This window comes from Acanthaster planci, linkage group LG03 (assembly GCF_054643075.1).
Source record: "Acanthaster planci isolate LZ-2023a linkage group LG03, COTS_SCS, whole genome shotgun sequence".
NCBI lineage: Eukaryota > Metazoa > Echinodermata > Asteroidea > Valvatida > Acanthasteridae > Acanthaster > Acanthaster planci.
The window spans coordinates 18,653,366-18,679,166 of NC_141779.1; the positions used below are offsets into that span (position 1 = coordinate 18,653,366).

At 40.4% G+C, this 25,801-nt stretch overlaps 1 protein-coding gene across 19 annotated transcripts in view; it reads left to right on the forward strand.

The window, feature by feature from the left end:
• Nucleotides 1–25,383, forward strand: part of LOC147799703 (uncharacterized) — a 45,967-nt gene extending 20,584 nt beyond the window's left edge. For 7 of the 19 annotated variants that reach the window (XM_087134272.1, XM_087134273.1, XM_087134281.1 and 4 more), the window contains 15 exons: nucleotides 259–395; nucleotides 690–857; nucleotides 1,836–2,088; nucleotides 2,718–2,774; nucleotides 3,383–4,216; nucleotides 5,219–5,424; nucleotides 6,480–6,702; nucleotides 7,321–7,410; nucleotides 8,176–8,471; nucleotides 9,828–9,899; nucleotides 12,175–12,201; nucleotides 17,537–17,611; nucleotides 19,560–19,771; nucleotides 20,269–20,441; nucleotides 21,232–25,383. In XM_087134272.1, coding sequence (XP_086990398.1) covers nucleotides 259–395; nucleotides 690–857; nucleotides 1,836–2,088; nucleotides 2,718–2,774; nucleotides 3,383–4,216; nucleotides 5,219–5,424; nucleotides 6,480–6,702; nucleotides 7,321–7,410; nucleotides 8,176–8,471; nucleotides 9,828–9,899; nucleotides 12,175–12,201; nucleotides 17,537–17,611; nucleotides 19,560–19,771; nucleotides 20,269–20,441; nucleotides 21,232–21,641 — 3,233 coding nt within the window. In that variant the 3' untranslated portion in view covers nucleotides 21,642–25,383. The remainder of the gene's footprint in view (nucleotides 1–258; nucleotides 396–689; nucleotides 858–1,835; nucleotides 2,089–2,717; nucleotides 2,775–3,382; nucleotides 4,217–5,218; nucleotides 5,425–6,479; nucleotides 6,703–7,320; nucleotides 7,411–8,175; nucleotides 8,472–9,827; nucleotides 9,900–12,174; nucleotides 12,202–17,536; nucleotides 17,612–19,559; nucleotides 19,772–20,268; nucleotides 20,442–21,231) is intronic. The other 12 variants (XM_087134274.1, XM_087134290.1, XM_087134288.1 and 9 more) reach the window with 10 other exon arrangements.
• Nucleotides 25,384–25,801: the final 418 nt, after the last annotated feature.

Consider the following 25,801-nt stretch of genomic DNA (forward strand, 5'->3'; position numbering starts at 1 on the left):
GTCATATTTGACAAGTACTATAATTCAAATTCATCAAAAGAAAAGAAAATGCTATTTGATCTGTAAAATTAAAGGTTGGTTTGAAATCGAACACAAACATGTATGCAGAGCAGTTTGTCAGCCCAAATTGGAATTTATATGAAGGCTGTAAAAATGGCTTCAACTGTGGCATGCCGTTGTACTTTACTGAATGCGGCTTTCCGATAGTGGCATTTACTGGAGTGTAATCCATTGTTGAACTCCTGTTGCCATGTGCAGATGACCATGGGGAGAGGGAGGCCGCTGCGGAGGACGACATCATGTCAGAGCAAGAGCCCGATTGGCCGACTGAGTTTGGAGAAACCAGCGAGCTGGCCGAGGAGGATGCGTTGATGGAGGAGCCAGAGAAGGATGTGGTACGTTCTGCTCACAGGTTTCTGAGAGGGTCTCACAAGTTTAATTGGCAGAGATCTAGGATTTGGGAAATTGCTTAAGTCCTGTTGTATTGTCCATAATCATGTATACCTGTGCCATTAGTGGCCCAAAACGCATTTTTGCTATTAAAGTGTACTGACAGTCATTTTCTGCACTCCTGCCAGAGCGTACCTCTCTTCAGCAAGGGTACTTTGGGCTTGTACGCATTCATTTAAATTTTGTTTTGTACTTTTCCACTGGGTTGTCCTAATTCTGCACCATTTTATCCCACCAAGGTTAATGAAGAAGAAAAGGAGCCGTCCACAACAGGGAGCGTCAAGGATGAAGTTCCATCCCAGAGGGCGCCCTCGCAGCTGGAGGAGTTAGAGGAGCATGCAGCGGTCGTGGCAGCCATGGTCCTTGAGAGGCCCAAGTCGGGACGGGATCTGGCCGAGGACGCCGAGGTACAATATCAGATTCTTAAATACTCCATCTAGGGACAATAATGTGCTTGCTGCTCCCAATTCAAATTGATTCTAACATTTCTACGGACACACCTCCATGGCAGAGTCCTCAGTTTTTACATCGGTGAAAGTGCACCAGACGTACGTGCTTCTCTATTCACAACAGATGCCGACCATGACTGTGGTCTTAATGCAGAAACGAAGACATAATTTCCTCGCGCAAGTTTGGAGGACACCCCTGGTTGTCAAAGTCACTCTGTGCTGGCCACACATAGTGATGGTGCCAAGTCAGTGCACACAGGTCTTGGGTTAAAAAAAAAGTTCATGCCACCTGGAACACGTTATTTCTGAACAGAAACCCACCTAAAAATTGTTCCAATGTAGGTGGGTAATTCCAGAAATTAGGGGTCCAAAAGTGTGACATTTTCGTGTCCCTGTTACATCTGACCTTTATTATTTGACGTGGAAATATCACCGGAATGATTTCAAACTATTACTATTTGTTTGGCAGGTAATTTGCATTAATTCACCACTCTTGGAAATTAGAAAATGTGTTGTGAACTCACAAAAACCATATGTCAGATGTGACAGGGACACGGAAAAATATGGAGACCTAATTTCTGGAATTACCCAGGTGCCAAATAACGTACAGTACACTAATGTAGCAAGCAGACAAGTGTCAGCTTCAGGGGGTACCCATTACTTGATGCATTACTGTATTCTTGTGCGGAACTGTATTGGCTGAAAAGTGGAATTGACCTTGTAAGTGCTTAGAGTTACTTCAGGATGTAAAAGAGTTTCTGTGGCAACAATGTGCTAGCTTAATACCTATCAAATCTTGATGTAATGTGTTGTCTTGAGGCAATATTCAGATTAGTAATTGAATATGTCACTGTCGGACTGGATTCTGATCTGTCTGGCCACGCCATAAAAATGCATGCAATAAGTTAGTTGACATTCTGTCATTTTTGTCTGCAGGCTGCGGCCACCCTGTGGGCAAAGAAATTAGGAGAACTCTTCAATCTCTCAGGTGATCCTGAGCGTGTCCAGTCGGCCCTGGTGCGGCGGCGCCGTAACTCCCTTGATGCCTCATCTGTAGCCTCCTCGATAGAGCATGGTCAGTGGGCTGGGCCGACCCTGAAGAAGAAGCCATCCAAGAAGTCAAGGAAACTGAAGAGGATCCACTCAGCAGAGGCTGCCGTCAACTTCTTAAAGAATCTCGTGAAAGCAGGTGCAGTTCTCTTCCATTTCCTGAGAGAAAGTTGTCCAATAATTGTCTTACGTGGCTGCTAATTCAAACGTTTGGTATAATCATGAGTAGCAGACTAATTAAAGTGGTGCTTTTCCAAGCTTTGTGCTTTTTATAATGAAGAAAAGAACCTGAGGCTGCTTTCATCTCGAGTGAATAATTATTCCAGCACCATTCTGTAGATGCTAGTTGCCCTGATTTGCTTGTAATAGTCAGTAGGTCTGCTGCCCTCTGTTGTCTCATTAGGTACAGACCAACACAAAATTAGACAGCTAACAGGTTTTAAAGATAGTGACAGTTGTGCTTGATTGAATGCTAAGTTAAATTCAGTGTATTAACCATTCAGGGTATCTTTTACATTAACAAGATAACATCTGATTGTTTTTATTCAGCTTAATGCATCAGATCCTATTACGTTTAATTTGATAAATTCTCCATTTGTTTTACTTTTGCAAACAATAATTTGCGATTTGGTTTGTAGCAAAATGTTTTCAGTGCTTGATGGAGATTGCCACAGTTTAAGTTGCATGGGTTTTTAAAAATGTTTCGCACCTCACCTTATTTCCGCCCATTTGCTGCTTGCATGCATCGTGAATATTCATGGTATACAGAAGAGGAGGCAGAGCCTATTCTAGATGATGACCACACCCTTGATGACATTATCATAAGTATGTATTGGGTTGCCGTGCCAAAGTTGGTTTTCACCCTTTCTCTCTCTTGGCTCTGCTCCTGCAGGCATTTCTTGGCCCAGAATTTCTCAGTCCTGATCTTGTAACTATTATTTTTTATCTGCTTATAAGATGATATTATTTCATAGTTCTTTTCTGAATCCACAGAGCCTTCTTTTTCACAGTAGAATTGCCAAAACAAACATCAAGCCATGTTACACTGCTGTATACACACTGCTCATAATTCCTATTCAAAAATGCACTGTACCATGGATTTTTTTTCTGCATTCTGAGAAGTTTCTTTTAACATACATGACATGTATGTAAATTTGTCGTACTGAATATTGTTCATATTGTGTTTTTTTTTTAATTTCTGCCCGTTGGGCCAGGACCCCTCCAGGAAATCCACTTTTGTTGGGAGGTATAAGTTTTGGATACAAAAATAAAACTTGAAATAAATCTCTAACTGTTGGCTGGCTGACCTGCCAGAGATTTTTTTCTTAATAGTTTGAAAGGGGACACAGCAATAAGATGTCAGTTTGGGCATTTTAACATTTCCAATCTTTGTAAGCTACATGGATTTGTGTTTAAATCCATCACATATCTAGAAGTAGCCCAGGATAATGAAAAGATAGAAATAGCTCCAGATGTCATTGAGATGTTGGCTGAGCCAGAGCCCATTCAAGCTGAGGATATCATGGTTGTGGAGGATGATGAAAATGGAAAGCTGCGAGTTCTATCGCGTGCTGGCTCGAGCAGGAGTGTACGGAGCAGTCGGAGTGCCCTCAGTGCTGGCAGTGTGAAAAGCAGGCTGAGCGTGCGCAGTGGAAGGAGCGCCCCCAGTGCCCAGTCTGCCCAGAGCAGACAAAGTCACAGGAGCCTGGAGAGCCAGCAAAGTGCTCATAGTACCCAGCTGCCGAGGAGTATCCCCAGTGCTACGAGCTCTTCGGGCTCTCACAGCTGCACAATAAATGTGGAACCGCTTAGTGATGCAATTAATGTGAGACCACCTAGAGATGGAATTAACGTGGAACTGCCTAGCGACGCAATTAATGTGGAACCGCCGAGCGACGAAGAGAAGGAGATTGAAAATGTGACACTGAGGAGAGGTGAGAATGTGACAGATGCAGCAGAAGAAACAACTGAGGACAACTGTAGTGAGAGAGAGACTGAAGATGCTCTGTCGGAGAAGGAATCCTCCAAGCATGAACCCCATCAGGAGGAGACGAAAGAAAGTACACTGGAGTCGCCGGCTGACAAGGAGGCACCTGGCGAAGATTCCTTCCAACAGGATGGATCGCCACAGCAGGAGGAAATGGAACCATCTGAGAAGAGTGCCCCAGTGCCCGAAGAGCAACCCCCGAGTGTAGTGACCCCCAGTTCGCCCCAGACAGTGCCCGATGGGGCAGGAAAAGATGCCGGCGAGCAAGGGGAAGGGAAGAGTGAGTTTACGGCAGGCAGTGTGTTGACAGCACATGATGTGGAGTCTCCCAACATGAAGTGGCACTCTTCTGCTTGAGGGCACCGATCACGTGCAGTACTTTCTCATGCACAAGTGATTGATCACAGTGTGCACAGCGTGGCTGATTCACTAGTCTTTGTCACTGATTGACGTGAGATTTTTTTTCTGCAAAAGGCACTGTGTGCGAGACTGCTGACCTTTTTCACAGTTGCACGTCCACTGAGATGCTGTAAACTATCTGTTTCCTTGGTCTTCTTTTTCGAAACACTGTGCACTTTTCACCATCCTTGATATAACATATGATCTTTTTGTTCTTACGACACAATTTCCCAGTAATTATTAATATTCCTTGATATTGGTCTGACATCTCTCCTTGGATTGTGTGCTGTGCATCTGCTTTCCTGCACATATACTTTTTTACAAAGTGATTTTGTGTTAGTCCAAAGAATACGTATTTATGGAACGGAAGTCCCGCAAGTGTCATTACAAAATTTCGTAGATGCTCGAGAATTCATGGGACTGGTAAATCTTGTGGTTACATTCTCACATTTGTGTGGTTTAGGCATCAGGTTGGTAAGCCAGCAAGTCATCACTGTCAAACATATATCGGTTCAGTTGTGGAAAAACTAGTAGTTTTGAAATATCCTTTACTAACTCCTGAGCTTGTTGGAGATGCAGTTGCTCATAATTAGATGTGTGTGAGTTATTTTGAAGTACTACTGTTTGGATGAATTCACAGCGATTTGTCTTGTTTAAGAAAAGGTAAAAAGGCCTCTGTATGCATTGAAGAAGTTATTTTGTATGTGTCCACAAGTTCTTATTCAGCACGAGATTTGTGGTTTTAGGTTTTTTCTTTATGTGACATGAGGTTATTTCACAAGTCTTGGAGTGATTTGAAAATTGCTGAATGTTGACTTGTAACCAAGAAATCAACCATATGAATGCAGCCTTCAGTAACTACCTATCCACCTTCATTTTTCAGGTGGTGATGCTGGAGATGCCACCTCTGTGCACTCAGGCAAGACAGGGAAATCCCTCCATTCTGCTGGGTCGCGGGTGGAGAGTGCCCCAACTGTCAAATCTGGCAAATCGGCAGCAGCCAAAAGCACCCCCAGCGTCAAAGGTGATGCAGGGGCTCCCCTAGAGTTTGGTGTCACAAACTATGGTGTTGCCGACAAGAAGGAACAGGTATGTGGGGTGAAACTCCATCATGCTGTTTTGTGGCGAGGTTTGACTAGAAACCCCACTTAGCCTGCTATTGCATTGTTTCTGCAGCTTAGGCATATTATGTAGAGCATGTTGTCCATTATTTTTGTAGGGCATTAGACACCAGTATCATGGTCAGCATTCAGGCACCCCCCCTCCCCATTGAACAACAGAAGAAGGGCCATCTGCCTGGTTCCCCCTACCTTAATTACTGGAAGTGGAATGACAGTGGAGGGTCTGACTAAAATCAGTTTATCTGCTTGCAGTGGTATACGTGACATTAACCACTTCGGGCCGGGGCATTTTTCAACGTTGAGGATGCTGGGCCGGCATGACTATCATTTTTTCTGTTTTCAAAATTCCTCAACAATTCATCATTCCATTTAACAGTCGTTTATAGCCGCACGGAGTAATCTTCAGGCACTACTCTAAGTTGACAGGTGACCTTCATTGACGCCCGAATATTTCAGCCAGGCCTGCAGCCTTGTAAACAGAGCCCAGATTGTGCGGTGTTATACAACTGTCTTTTGTTCACGAACCTGGCTCAGTGCACTGCTGACCTCTTTTCAATAGGGGCCAGATTAACATTCAGTGGTGCTGTGTGGCTCATCGCTGCGGTGGTGAAGAGCTTTTGTCCCCGGTGGTAATCCGCTTGCTCTAAATACCCCAAACCCTGGTATACGGTTTCAAAATAACGCTGGATTATCACCACTTTTGAGAGTGAAAAATGCCGGTCATGCCCAGCAGCCTGGTCTTTTGTTCGGAGTACAGTCTTTTGTTACAGGGCCCTGTTTCCTTTGTCCGAGTTCGGAGACCCCGGCCACACATATAAACCATACGGCTCCGATTTCGGAGTCCCCGGCTGGTAGTGGTTAAAGAAACCAGGAATGACATATGCCAATCAGTAATATGCAATATTCAAGAGTTGGCATTGTCCAATCAGAAGTTGATGGTTCAAGCACAGGGCCAATATTGGAGAGAGCATATCCTGCTGCCTACGTCTGTAATGTACGCAACGTTTACCAACTTTCCAATAGGAGAAGCAACCTCCCATTGTGCGCCCCCCTGCAGAGCCTACCAAGCCTAAAGAACTGGACACAGAGGACGAAGAACTAGCCAAGATCTTGAAGGAGACAGGCCTAATGGAGAAAGAGAAGGCACCAGATGCCAAGAGCACCAAGAGCAGCAAGAGCAGTAAAAGCAACAAGAGCAACAAGTCAAGCGGCAGCAAAGACAAGAACAAGGAGGAGTTTGTTGTCAGTAAGTGTGTAGCAGCAGTCTCTAAGCTTACCCTCTAGCCTTGACGGTAACCCTACTTGGGCTGATCACCGCTACTGTGGTTCAGTGTTGTCATAAGTAGCGGTGGCTTTTTACTGACTGTTTTGAAGGTATTCACAGTTGAGGTAAAAGTGTTCTTTGCTTTCTTTCCAGGTGAACTTTATCTAAACTCAGATGCAGTTTTATCAGAAGTGTACTCTAGACAGTATTTTGTGAGCAAATATTTTGTGTATGAGCATGTATGGTTGCTGTTATTAATGATAGATAAAGATATTGTTAGAGTAAAAGATGACTGGAAGTTACCGATTGTCCCCAGGGTCCCCATTCAGTCCACTTCAGTTTACAAACCAGCATAATGGAAGCTTTACTATCACTGTCACACAAAGACTTATCCATGGCAGGTGTGTGTCATTAATTTACCAGCAGGTACTTGCACTTGAAGGCAATATGTCCACTGTTTTGGCAGGTTTTAATTCTAATCTCCCCGTTTTTTTCAATTTATGCCACCTCACCACTGCAGTACATGTACATAATGGTGCACATTCACCATAATTTCCCTGTTTAAAGAACTTTGTTGCGTTTCTCATTGCCTTTAAATAGAAAAGCCAGAGGATGATAAAGTTGACCACCTACTCTACAAACCGCTGCCTGAGAAGAAGCCAGAAGAGAAAAAGGCAGAACCTGCAAAAGGTAGGCAATCACAGACCTTTGGAGAGTGGATTGGATTGATTCACAAGATTCATTCATTCACAAGTGGCAAAGTAGCGGTTCAGATCAATCCTAAAGTTGGCTGTCGACTCATTTGAAGATTGCCAACATGGTGCTATTTGGGCATTTGAATTTGGCCAAATTTGGCTCGGCTGGTTCTACTGAGACTGGTTCCCTGACTGTGGTCTTGTACATCAGTTGCAGTGTTACGACAGCCACAATGGAAGGCTGGGAATTGCTGCTGAGGTAATACTGCTTCTGACTCAAAAAATGATATGCACCTCCCTTGGACTTGCATTTGAGATAGTTCTGGAAGAGCAGCGGTGACCTTTCCTTAGCAAACCCATGAGGGCTCACTTAGTGCCTGGCTGCCTGGCTTTTCACTAGTAAAATTAGAAGTGGACATTTCCATGTAATGAGTCATTTGGGGAAGAACGTTTTAAATAATCGGATGTTTTCAGAAACAGTTGCTTTTTAAGATTGATTAATTAAGGGGGAAAATAATGACTGCCAGTTGTCTTTTGAAATGAGAAGATTCTGTTTACAGATCTCTTCCATAACTATACAATATAGTTTATATTAAAGATTAGGGGCAGTCTCCCTGAAATTATATGTTTCTATCAAGAAGAATTAGAATTGAAGAAATGGATTACCCAAGAAGTTCTTGTTAGGTGTGATTTGGGGGAGATGGGGTTAATGCTATTTTGATGATAATTTTGAGTCGGTGTTCTTTTCCTCTTTAAATAGCAACTAAAGCCAAGAAACCAAAGAAGCCTGCCCCTGTGAAAAAGGTGTCTCCTGCCAAGAAGCCCAAGAAGAAACTCAAAGCGGAGGCTGTAAAGGAGGAGCCCAAACCCCCTCCCGAGGAAACCTCCAAGGCAGAGGAGGAGAAGAAAGTGGAAGAGGTAGCCGAAGATGCTGAGAGCGAGGATGTGAAACTGTCCAAGACACCTGCAATGGAGGAGACAGCCGAAGAAGATGAAATGGACGAAGAGGAAGAAGAGGAGAAGGCCGAATCTCCTGAGTTTATCATTATTCATGACGTGAGTAAAGAGGATTTTTTTCTCTTATTTTTCCCTCTCAGAGTAGTTGCCATTTGGAGCAGGAGATTTCAAGAAACAGAAGACACGTTAATGCCTAATATCCATAGTTTTGCAATCATGAACAAAACATGGATACAGTTTTAATTTGCTCCAGGAACAAAATGCCACAACACTGATGTTCACACTGATATTCAGACTTCGCTCTAATGAGATGAAAATACAATAACAGGGATTTGACCTACGCTCAGAAAACATGTTCTTGCCTATTAACCTTTAAATCTCTTGAACATTTTCCCCTCCAAAGTCAAGGGCCTCGTAGTGTTTGATGAATAGATTGGTGGCTGTTTTTTTTTACCCAGAACAAACTTTGCCAAAGCAATCCTCAATAGTAAACTTTTCTGCAGAACCTCTTTTTTGTACAGTGTATTTGCTAACTCCAGAGGAACCTGTCATGCAACCAGCTTCACTTGGCCAAGCTAGCTAGAAAGTTAATTACAAACGGCAAAATCACGTTGTGCTCAATTTTAAAAAGAATGTACCTTTTACAAACCTGTTGTTATTCTCAAGATCAGAGATGTTATATGAAGTTGTTCATCACATTAAATATTCCACAGTTGTCCTTCCTGTAGGTAAATCATTAAGAAAAATCCATAAATTATTGATCTGGACACTTGAGTGATCAGAAAATTCATAACATCTGGATGATATGGTGCAGTTTGAAAAGCTAGAAGTTTTCAGAAAATTTAAATAGGAAATTTTCTCTATGCAGTACAAGTGATTTGTCAAAAATGACTCATATCTTTAATGTACCAGTCACTGGAGCATAAATTAAAATGAGGTACGTGGTATCCCATATCCTGTTCGGTTTGCCACTTTGAATTCAGCCAACCTTGAATTCAGCATTGTGCTGTCAGTGATTGTGATGACCTGATTATGTTCAGTGACCCGGCAAAGGTAGTCCATTCACACTCTGTCAACCTTGCATCATAATGCACTCCTAATCATAAATGAGCAGGCTAATAACTGACAGTCAGGGTTCACCTCGGTGCAATGAAAGTGGGTTGAAAGTAGCATATCAGCCCAAAGAAGCTGGCAAGATGAGAGATCAACACCTGAGGCTCATGTCAGAGCTTTTGTTTTTCCTTTTAATGTAAGATTGATCTTATTTGAGCTGTCAAAATGGGCTTGCTGTCTGAGGGAAAGGGAGATAAACTGCTTGGGTTTTGCATTTATCTGTCTTCTTGTGTTTTACAAGTTTCCAGCATATGTCTGTATCTCTTCTTCCCAAATTTCTTCTCTTAAAGTGACAGCATTGTTCTGTATCAATTAATAAATTTTGTTGAAAAAATACATCAGATTGAAAGGGAAAACACAGAACCAGTTATTGAGAAAACGGAAGCACCGGTAATACCAGTGCAACAACGGAAAGTAAGTGTGGGAGGGTGAAATATGTATGCATTATTCAAGTCATTGGTTTTTTTTCTCTTGCATGTGTGGCGGGCTCTTTTGCTAACAACTGCTAACCATGCATGTGTGAGGCAACAAAGCTATTAAGCCAATATATGTAGTGTCGTTTTTATCCAACCAAAATGCTTCTTGCATTGCTGTAAATTAGCACACTGCTGTGTGATTTCATTTGAAAATGGCATTAAGTTGATTTCTGCAGTGGTGATGCAAATTTGTGTTTAGTGTGATGCTGAGAATATGATTGAATCGCAGAGATAGAATAACAAAATTAAGTGGGAAGATTTGTAATCTCAAGCATGAAACCTAATACATGAATATAGGGAATGGCTTGATATGTCATTCTTGCTTTTCCAAAAGACTAGAAGTGAATGTGTCCAAAGTTTCTTGGGTAAACTCAGAAAAAATGATATGGGTAAAAATTGATAAAATGTGATTTGGAATGATTGCTTTCATTTTTTTGGAGAGATGCCTTCCTATGAGCGTTTATCTTGGGAAGACGTCTTTCCATAAATTCTCTTTTCTTGATATCTTATCTTGGACAGTTGTTAGAAAGCCTGCAGGATTCAGCCTTTCTGTGATGATGTATTGCGGAAAAGCAAAAATGCAAATGGTCATTTCAGTCTTCAGTATTGGTGCTAAAAAGATTTCAGGACTGTGAAATGCACTTGGCTTTTGCTGGCCTTTCACATAGACGGTAGCAAATAAAAAAATCACATTTGTGAAATTCAATTTCCTTCTCTGCTTTTTTTTTTGGTTCCTTTTTTGGACAAAACAAGAATGAACTTGACGTTACCTTCCATTGAATTGAAATTGCAAATTGATTTAAGCTTTGGCTTTCAAGTCACATACCAATGCAATCTCACTGAATGTGCAGGGAAAGAGAGTCACATTGTGCACGAGCAATCGGCCACTTTAGCGTGTACCTCACGTGGATTGTCTGAAAGAGCACTGTAGCTTTGAATTAAAAACAGGATGAATACGGCATAACAGCAAGCTAATGCAAGATCAAATACATGTATAATGCTGTCATCAGCAATATCCGATGCTTAGAAAATGACTCGAGGCTGCTGACAAAAGGTAGTCGCAGCAGAGTTGACTTTGTGTAGCAAAACTTTTGCCGAGATAGATCAAGATGACTCAGAAAAACTTTAACCGCCACTTGTGTTTCATTGCCATGCATGTGTGTTTGATAGAGAAACCAAAATGGTGAAAAAGAAATAGAGTCTGGTTTTTATTGTACATGTACCTCTGAAAGTAAAACACATTGAACATATTCAAAAATTCATTTACACTTGGTAAAAACATGCATAGCCAGAAAAACATTATCTTATTGCATAATCATAAAGAAAATATCAGTTCTTTTAATGAAGCCAAGTTGTATTTGAGCAGTAATGTATTGGAACAGATAGATGAAAAATGAAGACACCCAGTACAGCTTATGCCATTTTCAACATGAAGCCATTACCTCTGTAACATCCATCATACCGTGTGCTCTTGATGAGCACAGCTACATTAACCCTCTGACTGAAGCCTTCCAGGCTCATCTGACATTTTACCGAGCACCATGTAGGAAATGATCATAATACATTCTCGACTCCATTGTCACATAGCTGACTTGCTGTTCAACAGTAATGATAAAAATTGCCATCCGTTTCTTTTCCTCCAAAGTAGGGAGAATTTGTTTCTCTTGGATAACAAATGAACCATCACCTCTGTAGTCAACCGGCAGCTTGCATTGTGTTATTTTTGTGTCACTTGCTGGTTGATACGGCAAGGAGAGTAATAACATGAATAAATTGAAGAAGCAGTTGGCTGGTTACCAGTTTCAGCTACTGGTAGTGCATGGTTTGTTTCTGCTTGGATGGGCTGACATTGGCACTTCCCATGTACCTACGCAGTCACAGCCAACTGTGTTAAGGAATTTATGGCTTTACATCCAAGGGTTGATTTTTGTGTGGGGCAGCAAAGACCTCTGACCCTGCTGGTACCCTGGTATGAAACAAAAGTTCTGCTTAGTCACGGAGTATTTCATCATGGTCAAAAATCAAATTGGTCATAATTCATTCTTGCCAAAGGTCATGCATGCACAAATAGCGGTACATACATGCGATGGTACATGTATTACAAATTTCACAGCTGCTCATTTGTTGTTCTGTGATGTCAGTATTTAAAGAATGTAGTGTACGAGTTTACAATTGACTGTTTTTCCATCCCTTATTTTCCACAATGCCTCAAGGAATTCTCGGATTCAGAAGAAGAAGAGGTACTTATACAGATCTCAGGGTTGTCAGTGTGTTGCAGCTTTTTTCTCCGGGAAAATCTCATATTTCTCAGTGGATTTAGGCATGAGAGAAACATGAGCAGTGTGCAGTGTAACATGCATATTTGGTCAGACCTCAAAAACTTATGTTGTCATTAGCTTCAGTGAACACGTTGTTGACATAAGACTTTCCATACAAAGCCTTCATCTGTTCAATTTGTGTCTTTGAAAAATTAGTGTTTTGTGGACATAAATGGCCTTTCTATGGCATAATTTAAAGCATTCATAAAACTCAGGGAATGCTTTGTTTAAATTTTTTAAAAATGCACGTGTGCCCATTTGTTCTGACTGAGTCGCCCTAGAATTGCAAGCCAAACAACACAGACATGCAAAATTCATGTCTGACACATGTGCGCTCAATAATGCAGTCATTCACGAGCCCATCTCCGCCAGGCCTAGATCAGGGACAATTGAAGGTCCAAACAATATTGCATCAGAGGCAATCAATTCCATTCCAACAACATGCCATTACACTGCACAGTTGAACGGTGCATTTTTGTGTTGTGCACCAGGACCTGTTTAGAACCTCCTGCATTGGAGTTCAATCAGTGTCCACATGTGTTAATAGTTCACTGACGGATATGAGATTTTGGAGTGGAAAGTCAGGCTGTGCGTACACGCAATTATCGATTGATGTGGCTGAAATGTTTCCCTGCCTGTATGTTTGTGAATGGTGTGCTGCATGAATTGATGTCATTGTTTTTGCAAGCAGGTTGCAAGGAAGGAATCCATCTGGTCCTCAAAGTTTTCTTTCCCACCAGCATGTATGGGAAAGGGGAAAAAAATACATGTTCCATTTGCATATATTTCTGCCTGGTTGTTTGCATGTGCATGGTTTGGGGGTGCTGTTTTCTTCTCAGGTTGTTGTTTGAAAGTGTCTTTGCAAAGAAAAAGCTTATAATGTTCTGCATGCAGGTGCTGGGAAAAAGGCCTTGCATCACTGGTGCATGCTTTTGTTTTCTTCACTTCTATTTCTCGTAGGGGAATTACAAATGCCACATCTTAGTGGGGGAATGGGGGCTTTTTCCCATTTCCCCCAAACTCTAAAGCTGTTGTTTAAAAAAAAAAGGAATGGAAAAGTCAATACTTCTTGACAAAACTCAGTGGAAATTTTGTCAGATTTACAAAGAGGTAGAGTATTGTTAAAATCTTGCAATTGAAATGTGGTCATAGTGAGCCAGTAAAAATGAAACAAAAAATGTAAAGTATATTTTCAGATAATGGAAGTTGTACTTGTACAGCATTTCCACCCTGAAAGTAAAAACAGCCTACCCTCTTGCAGCATGACAAAAGGGTACTGTTATTCACATTTAATTAATCAAGTATTCAAGTATGATGTAGTTGATTATTTCAATACACTTCTTGTCACACTTATTGGAGTGACTTTTTGCACCGTTTGCAAGCAAATTCTTGCTTGAGCTAAACTCTTCTTCCTCAGAGCTTTTTTACCATTCTTGTAAACTTTCGGATGAAAGATGCCAAGGTTTCTTTCGTCTTGACTTCCTGATGTCATTTGTAGAGTGCATCGTTCATTCATGATTTGTGTATCATACTTAATGAGATTGCCAAAAGATTACATCATCCTGTGATGTATTTGATGCACACTCCAATATTGACACCCGCATATCTACCGTTCCTGAACGGATGCATATTTAATGAGATGCCGCAGAGAAGGGAGTGATCTCGAGATAAGGCTCACATTTGGAAATTAAACATAGGCTTTAGTGCTTGTCACTTCTCATTATCCTATCCACTTGTTAGAGGGTTAGCAGTGAAGCCAGTGGAAATGTGTCTCCAACCATAGCAAATTACTGCACATTAATTTCAAGGGCTTGAAATCTTGTTAGGTACCCATTGCTTGGGTACTAGCTTAAATCGATGTGGGCTTTTTTCAGTAGTTTATGCTGATCCTTGCTTTGAAATTATTTAACAAAAAATATTAGGCCAGAGCGTGTCTTTAGGTTTTAATGTTCTCTTTTTTCCCCTCTGAATAATCTCAGCTGTGTTGCTGTGTTGGGAGCACTTCCATTGGTGTGGGCTTGTAGGATCATTGCTCTTATCCCGTTCTTCATTATTCCAGAAATCACCATTAAGCCCTAAATTGCCTAGAAGCCATCTTGCCATGCCTCTGGTGAGGAGGATAAACTCTCCCTCAACCAGAATGTTACTTAGCATTTTGCCGACACACAGAAATGCAAATTTCCTAAAGGCAGTTACGACAGATTCTAAATGGTGCGGGCTGTTTTGCATCAGTAAGGTGCAATTAAAAATTCACACACATGTTCGCAGACATGGTTTCCTATGAACTGTCTTTGTGTCCCAATTATAGTGTTCCTTGTAATGGTATGTAAAAGGCACTACTTTTTCTGATGCTCCTGTTTCTACTGTGTATTTCTGGAAACTTCAAATGAATTTCATTTTGAACTGCACAAATCAGTAAATTGTAAACAGTAAACATTAATTTGAAATGAAGGTCACAATGAGAAAAGTCAAATGTGCAGTATGCAGTGTGCATAACTAGTTTTGTACTGGCAAGAAGGTTTCTAGGATAACTGCACATTATATGGAGCCCTTCAGAATGAGGTTACAGTACTGACCGACCTATCCCGCTGGTAGTCATTGAATTTCAAGTAGAACAGGTGTATTATAAGTAGGCAATGTGGAATAAGTGTGGCAAACTAGACTGAGAATGATTGAAATGGGCAGTAGGGAGACAGTTGCCAAGCTTGGAGCATTAGCAGCACTGCAAAGTACCTGGCATTAACATGTTCCTTCCAGGCAAAGCCTATAATGACCTTGATATTCATAGTTACTCCCAATTTACCATTAATAGTTGCAAATGGTTGATAAATATTTATGAAATCCAGGTAGAGTGGTTTTGATCAGTGTTACAGGGCTGAATTCGCCCCTAGAGGCATCTGAAAAACAGGCTGAAGTTAAGTTTTTTGTAGTGAGCAGTTGCGTTTTTCACAAACATGTATCATATAAGAGGTATATGGTCAAGTAATGAATATTCTTAATAGGGAAGAAAGATGAGACCTGGGCCCCATTTCACAGTGCAGTTCAGCATAATTTACGGAGACCTTAAGCAGTAAGGACAGCAAAAGGCATGCTTACCTCAGAGGAAACTTTGCATAAGTTTGTGATGTAACATGGTAGCATGACTTTCTGACTGACAGACAGACAATTTCATGACAAGTAGCGCCATAAAATTGGGCCCTGTTAAACTGTCTGTCATACCTCAATTGGACTAGATATGGGTGGTCTTACTGCTTGCATTGTGTGTATCCTTCACTATATAGAAACAAAAGAGTACCAGTATATGAAGGCAACCAGTATTTTCATTATAACTCACAAGCATTAGACATTGTTTAGTTGCATTCTTGTCATACCAGAAGCAAAAATTCACCCTAAAGGGAAAAAAACCTTCCATACCTTAAAGAAAAACACAGTCAATGCAAGGTTTGTAAATATTCTTGCCGTTGAGAACTTGCTATATAAAAACACTTAGGATATCTGATGAATTCAGTAGTCACTTGCAATTCTGATTTAGTGCTGTTGAATTTCCCTCGGGTATCAAGACAACACTATTGAAGCATCTCAATTAAAACTGTGGGTGAAAAATTCCCTCTTTAAATTGCCAGGAGGATTGCACGATGGGTTTGGAAGGACAGGTACTGGACAGTGAATGCTCAGCGTAGGGCTTTTCCCCGATACAAAAATGATCAGATCAATGCCACTTTGCGTCATTGCGGCCGTCAGTGTTTGAAAGAGATTCATCTCATATGACTGCTTGATCAGAGATGCAATACACATTTACACATGTGTTTCCACATCAGTGACCCGCTCTTTCATGTTATCGCACAATAAAGATTCCCAAGATTGACTCTTAAGAGCTTTTCTGACCTTGGGTGAACAAATGTGTAAAGAAAACCACTGTGAAATCTTAATTGTCAAGTTAGGTAGTCAACAATTAAATTTCAAGGCAAATTAAAAAAACCCTTATTTTCACATTGTTTTTGTAGCTTGCATTTAGCGTAGCTGTACCTCTTTTGCAAACTTTATCAGTTGAAGAAGTAACTGAACCAATGTAGTTACAGAAGTAACTTTATTGGTTAAAATAATAATACAGTGCAGAGGTAACATCCAATAAACAGTTACAAACGTGGCTGATTATTTTATGGAACTGACTTGCTGTTACATTTACGCTAACAGTGAGTCATAATATTTCAGGTGCCATTTTTTTTTTTGAAAATGGTGGTCCATAAACGATACATATATAGCAGTTATATTTATTTAGATTTTATCTGTTCCTTAACAGTTTGGTGGTATACATACCTTTAGTGTGTAGCTTTGAACTCAATAAGCCGCCCCCTTTCATTTTTTTACTCTCGCTTTTATTTCAATACCTGTGTGAACAAAATATATCTCATAACTGTGTTTGATGTTATTAACTTAATTAAAGGTAAAGCATTTTACTGACATGAACTAACATGTTGAATTTCATCCTTCTATTCACATGCATTATAAGTTTTTTATCTCACAGTGTGGCGTGCTTCACTTTTTAACAAACCCTAATCCACAATATCCTAATATATCCTAATATCACAATACATCCTAACATTGTAAGTGCTCTCTCATAGTAAACTAATAACTGTTTTGTTCTTAGGATATTTACCAATAGTTAAAAACAAAAACTGAAGTTCTAAGCTGCAATTTTCTTGGAAATGAAATATTTCACATAATTAGTAATTATATTCTTGATTGAAGCATTGCTCTTAATAGCTGGTTACTTTTTGACCCAAATCACTCACTCTTCATTAAAGCGATGGATTTTTTTACTCCAAACACTGAAGTGATTTAACAAGAAGGGAAAAGTTACAAAAATGTTTATTTGTGTCTAGCATGATCAGAAACACAAACCTGTATAAATCTGAAATGAAAATATAGTCAAGTGTTTTTTAATTCTTTTGGGGCTGAAAGTCATCTGCGAGGTTTGCATGGTTTGCATGGAATTCTTTGGTCATGTGCTCTCACCCGCCCTTTTGAAAATGCTGACTGTGCTGCTGTGTGAGCCTTAGATGTGATTAGACAATGTAAAGCTAGATTGTGCCGAGATTTCATAAATGTTGTTTTATCTCATTCATCCAAACCCCCTGTATCTCCTGCACTTGCCCCACTCCTCAATCCCCCTGTACTATTCCACACCATCCCCACTTTCACCCACCCCACCCATCCCACCCAACCCTACTCCACCCCACCCTGTGCACTCCTGTAGCCTGAGCCTTTACCGCCCTCAGTGGCTCAGACGGATATGACAGCAGACTCGGAACTCATGTCTGTCTACACCGAGGTATAGTCGTTTTAGAAGTTCATTTAGATTGGCATACATGTATGTTCCAGTGTTTATGTTCATGATTTCATATGTGCTGTAGTTGTCTTGGAACTCTCCTTGTGCACCCTTCCCGTTTATGTATTTTAGACACTAGTGTCAGAGGTCAGAGCGCATCTAAAGACACATTAGTGCTAAATGTGAAACATGCATATATGAGGACAGAAAGAATAAACCTGAAAACAAATTTCAAAATACTTAAAAACATTTTATTTGGCATCTTTAGCATAGGTGTGCAACTGCAGACTTGAATCCTACAGTGCTCCACTCGTAAACTTTCCTGAAGCATGCTAATAAGCCCAGCTCATAAGTGGTATTGTGAGGGTCTAGCTAGGATCACTTTTGAACCACTTAAACCATTCAGTCATCTAATCTAAACGAGAGTTTATTTCCATTTATTATATAGATTAGATTATTATACTTCTTGGATTCAACATGTTGGTCCGAGTAGGGATGCGGACATTCTGTTTATATCAAAACCAAGCTTGAAAATTTGCCGGTTGGGTCCATACAAGCGTTCAGCTTGAGACAATCAGAAACGGTTAATGGAAAGCTTTTCAAATGAATCCTGGACAATATGAAAATGTATTTATACTGCATGAGATTTTTACACATTGCTCTTTTAATAACTTTGTCTTGACTACAACTGAGATTAGGGATGAACATTTACTTGATGAGGCTCATTTTCTGTTTGATGGATTTTCTTTCAAAATCTGTTCATCTAATTATAGAGCCTTACAGCAGTTTTCACTCTAAATCTTTCAGTCTAATTTTGAAGAGATGAGGGAGTGACATTTTACTCAATGGGAATAAGGCAGAACTTACCATGGTTCATTAGGAGAAGCTTTATTCTTTCTCTCATGGTATCTCTAACTTGTTCTTAATGGGCTTACATTACCTGAAATACCGATGTTAATGAGTGTCATGTGAGAGGGATAGATCCATTACAAGATAAATGATTGTAATCTTGGCATTCATGATATACAGTAACACGCGTGTGTAGTGCTTTTAATGTAAGCTATGACTTTTGAGATGCGTAAGTTGGCAACTCTTGCGGTGAACTTAATCATTCTTGTATGGCATTCTGTTTGGATCTTCCCATTCATAGAAATAGGCTCTCGTGAAATATACATCCAATTTAAAGTAGTGCCACTAAAAAGTCAGACTCTGTGTTTTTTCTACCTAATGATTTTTATCTGTTGTTTACAAATACTTATGTATGTTTTCTTTCTTAATCCTCATTCAGCAAAGCTTTATTACTCTTGTCATGTTCTCTAGACATTTTCTCCAGATATTTTCCACCTTCTTGTATGATAAGGATAATGTCATAGGTGAACTTCTCTTCATTTGCAGTTCTCTTATTAATTCCTGTTTTCAGGGTGAATTATGTTGTACTTCAAGTATTACCTCTTGACTTGTTATGTACACATGATTTTTCTATGGTACTGCTTTGGTAGACAGTTACGTGTACTATTTGAATCATCTCCTGAGAATTTACGAGCAGTCACTTTTGAGGAGGAGAGGGGTCCAAAATGCTCTCAATGTGTCAGTTGCTGATGACCAGTTGAAAATATCAGATGTACATGAACCAAATTGATCTTATGTTTAATATATAAGTTCTATCTGCACTATGTGCCTTGTCAAACCAGTTTGCCCGTGTCTTTTTAAAAAAGAAATTTAAAGATTGCCATGTCAAAGCATAACTTATTTGAAGAACATTCATTTTACCCTTTCTTGGCCGTATGTACCCATCAATTTAGGTCAGCGTAGTAGTGGTTTAATAGCCGTGATACAAAAATGTGCTTGGCACACTTTGAGGTAATGGACCTGTGTGTTGGTAGAGACAGCTTCACTCTCACCACTTCATTTTTGATAACGGACTTATACTTGACTCCAATCATTGTCTCAGGACTCTACCAGTCAAGGACTAAGCGGCATTTCCCGCTCCCAGGCCAAAGCTGCCAAGCGAGCAGCCGAAGCCGAGCGGAGAAAGCAGGCCGTGGAACGGAAGCGGAGGGAGCGAGAGGAGGCCAAGAGGAAGCAGCAAGAGGAGGCTGAGAGGCAAGAGCAGCTCAGGCGTGACTTTGAGGAGGAGAAGCGGAGAAAAGAGGAGGAAATTAGGTGCGGAAAGACTTGGATAGAATCTCAAGTAGGGGATACAGAGCAGGAAAACAGAAGGAAGAACAAAACAAAAGGGCGTGCAGATGATCAGAACATGACAACTAGTTATTAAACACTCAGGCATGAAACGGTGACAAAAACATTAATTAGTAGATTTACTTACAATTGTTAATCTTTGGTTTCAAGAACAAAGTTGTTGTGCCAGATCTCAAGGTAATATTCTGATAATTTTTCATGAGTGAAATATATTGTCGGGTATTGCATGTACTCTCTTCATTAGCAAGTGTGCAGTGAGTTTTTCCAAATCTTCAGGGTACACATTTATTCTCGTGAAGCAAAGCCAAAGTCGTGTAAGTGGTAGACGTGTATCCTCTTCAATGACATTGAGTTCCTCAAGAGAAGATCTTCCATTTTGCTGACAAGCATGGTCTTACTTCTACTAGGAAACGATCTCTTGCTCTGTTCCCTCAATTTTTTTGTCCTTCTCTTTGCATCAGAATGAAGAGGGAGCGTGAAGCGGAGGAGTTGGAGAGAAGACGCCGGGAGGAAGAGGAAAGGAAGAGACAAGCTGCCATCACTGCCGAGCGAGAGAAGAAGAGGATGGAGGAGTATAAACGGAAGATGGAGGAGATTGCCAGACAGAAACGGGAGGAGGAAGAGAGGAAGAGGGGTCAGTTTATCTCTTGCACATTTCAATCAAATGTCATAGTCGAGACCATCGCAAGACCAGATGCAAGACCAGTCACAAGTAACAGAGCGAACAATGACAACGGAATGCTTTTGTTGCAGTTCATTTGAATAGCTTGTGAGTTGAATTCAGACTGGAGGTCTTGTGTTGGTCTTGTGCTGGTCTTGTGTGGCCTTGAGAATGTGTTAAGTGGTCTCGACTACAACACTGATTTCAATGTTTTTTGTTCCATCCCATTGCTTCCTGACAGTCTCTGCCCATATAGCAGAAACTGCATTATCAATCATGGTGATGTCGGTTGGTCATTTCAAATGGATACTGAATTGATACCTGAAGAAAGGTGGGAACAGGCAAATATGAGAGTGCAGACAACAAAGGACATATGAAAGTGCTGTGATCAAATATACGGTCGGGCACTGTCACTGAGAATTCTTTTTTTTTTCAGTAAAATTTATTGATACCTTATCATCCATCACGTCACGGACTATCAACAACTGGCTACACTCTTCGTGGGGAATTTTCTTTGGCAATTATAATGTCATATTTGTGGGTTTCTCTTGGACACAGACACAAACACGTAACAGTCATTTTAAAGAAAGTGCTTCTGTATACACTGTCCAGCAACCTGCGTATGCTAATGAGAGTCCGGAAGTGTTTAACAATCTTGCACAGGGCTTGGTCTCAACGAAGTCTCTCAAACTGTTCATCTCTTGAAGGGTTCCTTGAAATGTAGGAACTGGTCATGTATAACGCTAGCCTTCTGATCCCACAGAGGAAAACCTGAGGAAACAAAAGGAGGAAGACGAGAGGCGGAAAGCTGAGGAGGCCAAGCTGGCCGCCATGGCCGAGGAAGAGAGACTGGAGTACGAACGCAAGAAACGAGAGGATGAGCTCATCGCCATGCGCCTGGCAGAGGAAGAGAGACTGAAGCGAGAACTCCTGGCCAAACTGGCTCAGGAGGAAGCTGAGAGGTTTGCCCTTGAGCTGGCTAAGAGGCAGAAGGAGATGGAGCGGCGGCTGATGTTTAACAAGTCGCTGCAGTCGGAGGCCAACGTGCTGTCCCACTCCCAGGAGATGACCAGGGCATTCACGTGGTCTTACTTTGAGCTGCTGGAGTTTCTCGGGCTGGCCATGCCAGACTTTCTGAAGCAATATCAGAGCTATACAGACACAGGATCGTGAGGACATTGGTCAGATTGCCAATTAGTACGGATGTGTAGTCCCCTAAGGATGCAGGATGGAGCGCAGTAGAAGTCTTGAACAGCATGTATCCCAAGAGACTTGAAGATGTATATGAAGGAAACTATTTATAACGAGAAAGCTAGTATTTAGAGCAAAATTGTTCCCATATCCTGTCTCCAAACAAAAGTGTATTTTCACTGACAAATAAATGTATCCCGTGGTAACGGATCCACTTGATTTATTTTTCCTGTATATGATAATTTGCTTGTACTATTCCGAAGTAAACCCCTTTTTTGAGTGAATTGCTTTGGCGTGTAATGTGTGTGTTTGCACCCAGCTGTTTAAATAAACATTACAACGGTATAGACAGTGTTCCGAGAGTACATGGGTTGCACTGAGGGAACAGAAGTTAAGCTCAATAATTCCCTTGGTGAAGCCACTGAAGTGAGTGACCCCCTAAGTTACTACGTTTAATCAATCCTATTTGCTGCCTGTTTAATACTGCTATTTGCCCTACTATTCAATCGACTTGGTTTCTTTGGCTCTTCCATTCTTGGCCATTCGAGAACTAAATCCACACGGTGTACATTTTAATTTGTGAGTGAGGAAAAACATCTGTTGGGATTGCTAATTTATTCAGGCCGCTGCCCGTGCAATCTATATGATAATTATTTCTTTTCCCGGTATCAAGTCCCAAAACGGCTGGAATTACAAAAAAATCGCTGGTTGAGCGGCTGTTTTTTGCAGCATGTGCGATTGCTTCATCAATTTTCATGACAAATTTTAGGGTACTCGGGCATTAAATATGCATATGGTGAATCCATGCATGGCCGAGGTTTGTAGCTACCATCAGAAATATTCGGAAAGGCATTGATGATTCCGTGTCCAGTGTAATACATATAGCTCTCTCCAGAGAAGTAACTGCATGTTCATACATTTTGATAGCATTTAGCAAATACATGCTAACTTCACCTTCCATCAATGGAAAAATATGATATTTAATGTGTCTACTACCAGACTGGAGCTAAGGACAGTTTATGACTTTTATGACTGATGTGAGTTTTTAACTTGGAGCTGGGCAAAAGATAGATTCTGGCAAAAACAGCTACATGTAGGAATATTTCCCATTGCTTTTTACAGGAATCTTATTCTGTTAATTATGATAATAGTCAAGATGTATTAAATAACTTCTTATGAAAATTTGGCACAGTTCTCACAGGAGGAGTCGAGCAGTTATATGTTCGTATATTAATGAACATGCACAACTGAAACTCAATTTTTTAATAGATATTGTATTTTAACTTCATGTCTAAACACCTAGATGCTTTTATTTACCTTCAGCATTGCCCATTAGTAAATGGATATGTAAAACTGATCCCAACTGATGATGAGAATGTTGCTTTCAAGTTCTCAGAAGGGCCATTGCTCCTCGGAATTAATGATGGTTGAAGAAGGGAAATAATGTTAGTGATATTTTACTCGCCGCAAGCCCCACGTTAAAGACTTCCCAGCAGGTGTATTTGAATGATGCATCGATGAGCAGGTTTGATAGACATGTTTCATGCAGTGCGGTTCTTCAGTTATGGCAGCGTCAGGCTGTGGCTAAAGCCAAATGGATTCTTCACTGATGGGATAATTGTTAACGGAAGAGAGCATTGTGTTGGCTGGGTATTGCAGGATGGTGGCGAAAGACGGACATATTAATTTCCAAGGGCAAGGGAAGAACCCTGCAGATCCATTACATATAATGTACATTGTTACGTACATGTATAACGCATGTATCGTATTTGTTCAGGGGTATGCATGCATAGTGCATGTTTATTGACGCTTATGCTGTTATTGAGAACCTGTATTGATTGGGTTATGATGGTTGGTTGAAGAGAGGAAAGTGGGATTGAATGCTTTGTGAATGTTTGAACGCTAGCTTTTGATTCTCAAAAACTTGATTATATCTGCATGCATGGACATGAACTGTGTTCAAAATGCTGTTGATTCACAAATATATGGTCAGCGCGGTGTACTCACCATTAGGCGAGAAAGTTGGTGCTCTGATTTTTAAAGATAAATTTTAGAGGAGGACGAAAAAACCCAAAGAAACATTTTCTAGGGTTTCAAGATAAACAAAATTAATAAGGGTCTTCAGTCGGAGGGAAGAATACAAAAACAAACTTTTTTCCGGCAAAACAGCGGTATCCCTTACCATTTGCGCTAGCAGCCGAGGACCAGGGACTTCGCTGTCAGTCAGACAGCGGGGAGAAAAAACACTTTACACTTACATCGGGAAGTTGTTAGCGGATCGGAGACTTCTCAAAATAATTTCAATATTTAAACATTTTTTTTCCAGTTCTGAAGCCGAAAGGCCGGCGGATCCGAGCACCAACTTAAAAAAAACCTCTCGCCTTATGAAAAAAGAAACTTGTACTTCTGAGTGTTGAATTAAGTGATCCAGGAAGGCCAATGATAATTTTTCCATTGAAGACTTGAGGAACATTGAGAATAAACAGAATGTTGTTCCTGAAGTGTAAACAACCCAAGTGAAACGCACGATGACTTTTATTGCAGGGTTATTTATCAACAAACTGAACATAAACGGATGCTTGAAGCCTGAGCAACATAATGGACACAGACGGTACCACTTTACGTGGCACAGTCCGTCCTTGAAGTTTATTTGCTCCTTGATACATGTACATGAAAGTGTGGACAGGGACCCTAAAACTGATTAGATTTGAGGATGTCAAACAACTTCCCGGGATGCTTCAAAAGATGTGTCAAACATCACACGGGCAAATGCCATTATCCATCTACTGACTTTATTTACAGAATAATTGTTATGACAGTCAATGTAAAAATTATGCATTGTTTCCATGTGTTAGTTCCGTATGTTTTATCTTCTTTCCTTGTTTGTAGCTCAGTAGTGCCAGTGGGGTGAATTTAATCTAGTTTTAGAATAATAAGGGTCAAATCCAAGTGGAAAAATGCATACAATTAGCGCAATTAATGCTCAATATATCATTTCAAAGGATTTTTCCAGAAAAGGTTTTGAAGAGGTGTAATTGAAATTTTATCAGTGCATACCTTGGGTAATGCATGGAACAAGGAGCATGGAATACGTGTACTTTTTATGTTCTGTTTTCCACTGTAGATAAAAAAATGCTGTATATGTTATTTTGTCAGATAACAACAGAACCGTTGTCCATTGCTTTTTAAATTGAAAATACATTAAATATTCCGTCCATAATTTTTAAATTGAAAATAAATTATGCACCGACTGATTGGCGTTGTTGTGGAGATTTCAGCGATGTCATGACGTCAATTCAAATATCATGTAATAGTATAAAGTGTATTTCCTTTTCCCAACGGAAGTAATTCGAGTGTGTGAAAATTAAATTTTCAGTACTTGATTTAAGTTAATTTAAAACTGTATAAACTGGTAATTTTTCATTCTCTGTAAAAATCACACATTCTAATACATCATTATACGTTTATAAGAAAAAGGGCAGCTTTACTGTATATTCCTAGGACAGCATTTTCATATCGCCTCTTGTGACTGTGCCACTTACCAGTTTTGATTGATGCAATACTCTTGTTGATTTCTTGTTTACAAACTTACGTTTTTCACGCGTCGTTCTGTGCTTTGTTTGAAGTTCCCAGTGCCTAGTTTTGTACTTAACAAGTTCACTTTAATGTGGAAAGTATACGCAGGATAAAGAGGAAAAATAATATTATCTAGGAAAGATCAAGAGCCCGATTTGTTGATTGGTTGTTGTGAATACAGAAAATGCTATGTCCCCGTGCAACCTGCTTTGAAATACTTGTATGGCTAAGGCAAATTTTGCCTTTGCAGCTGTCGATGCTCTGCAATCAACGCACATGGTGTGCTGCTATTTAATTTTAAATGCACTTCTCATTAATGAAAACTAACCTTGGGAGATCTCACTACCGTTACAATACAGTTTTAAATACAGTCACAGCTATAGCGTAAATAACAGAAAGCAAAACAGCGCCACAATTTACAAAAGGAGGGCATTTCTGGGGACAGCAGACACGTGTTGGTGTTGAATTGCGCGTCATTTTTAGTACTCTAACATACCTTTGCCCGCTTTTGTCAAACACGCCGTAAGTGGCGCTACAAGAAAACATCGCATTGAGCGGGAAATTGC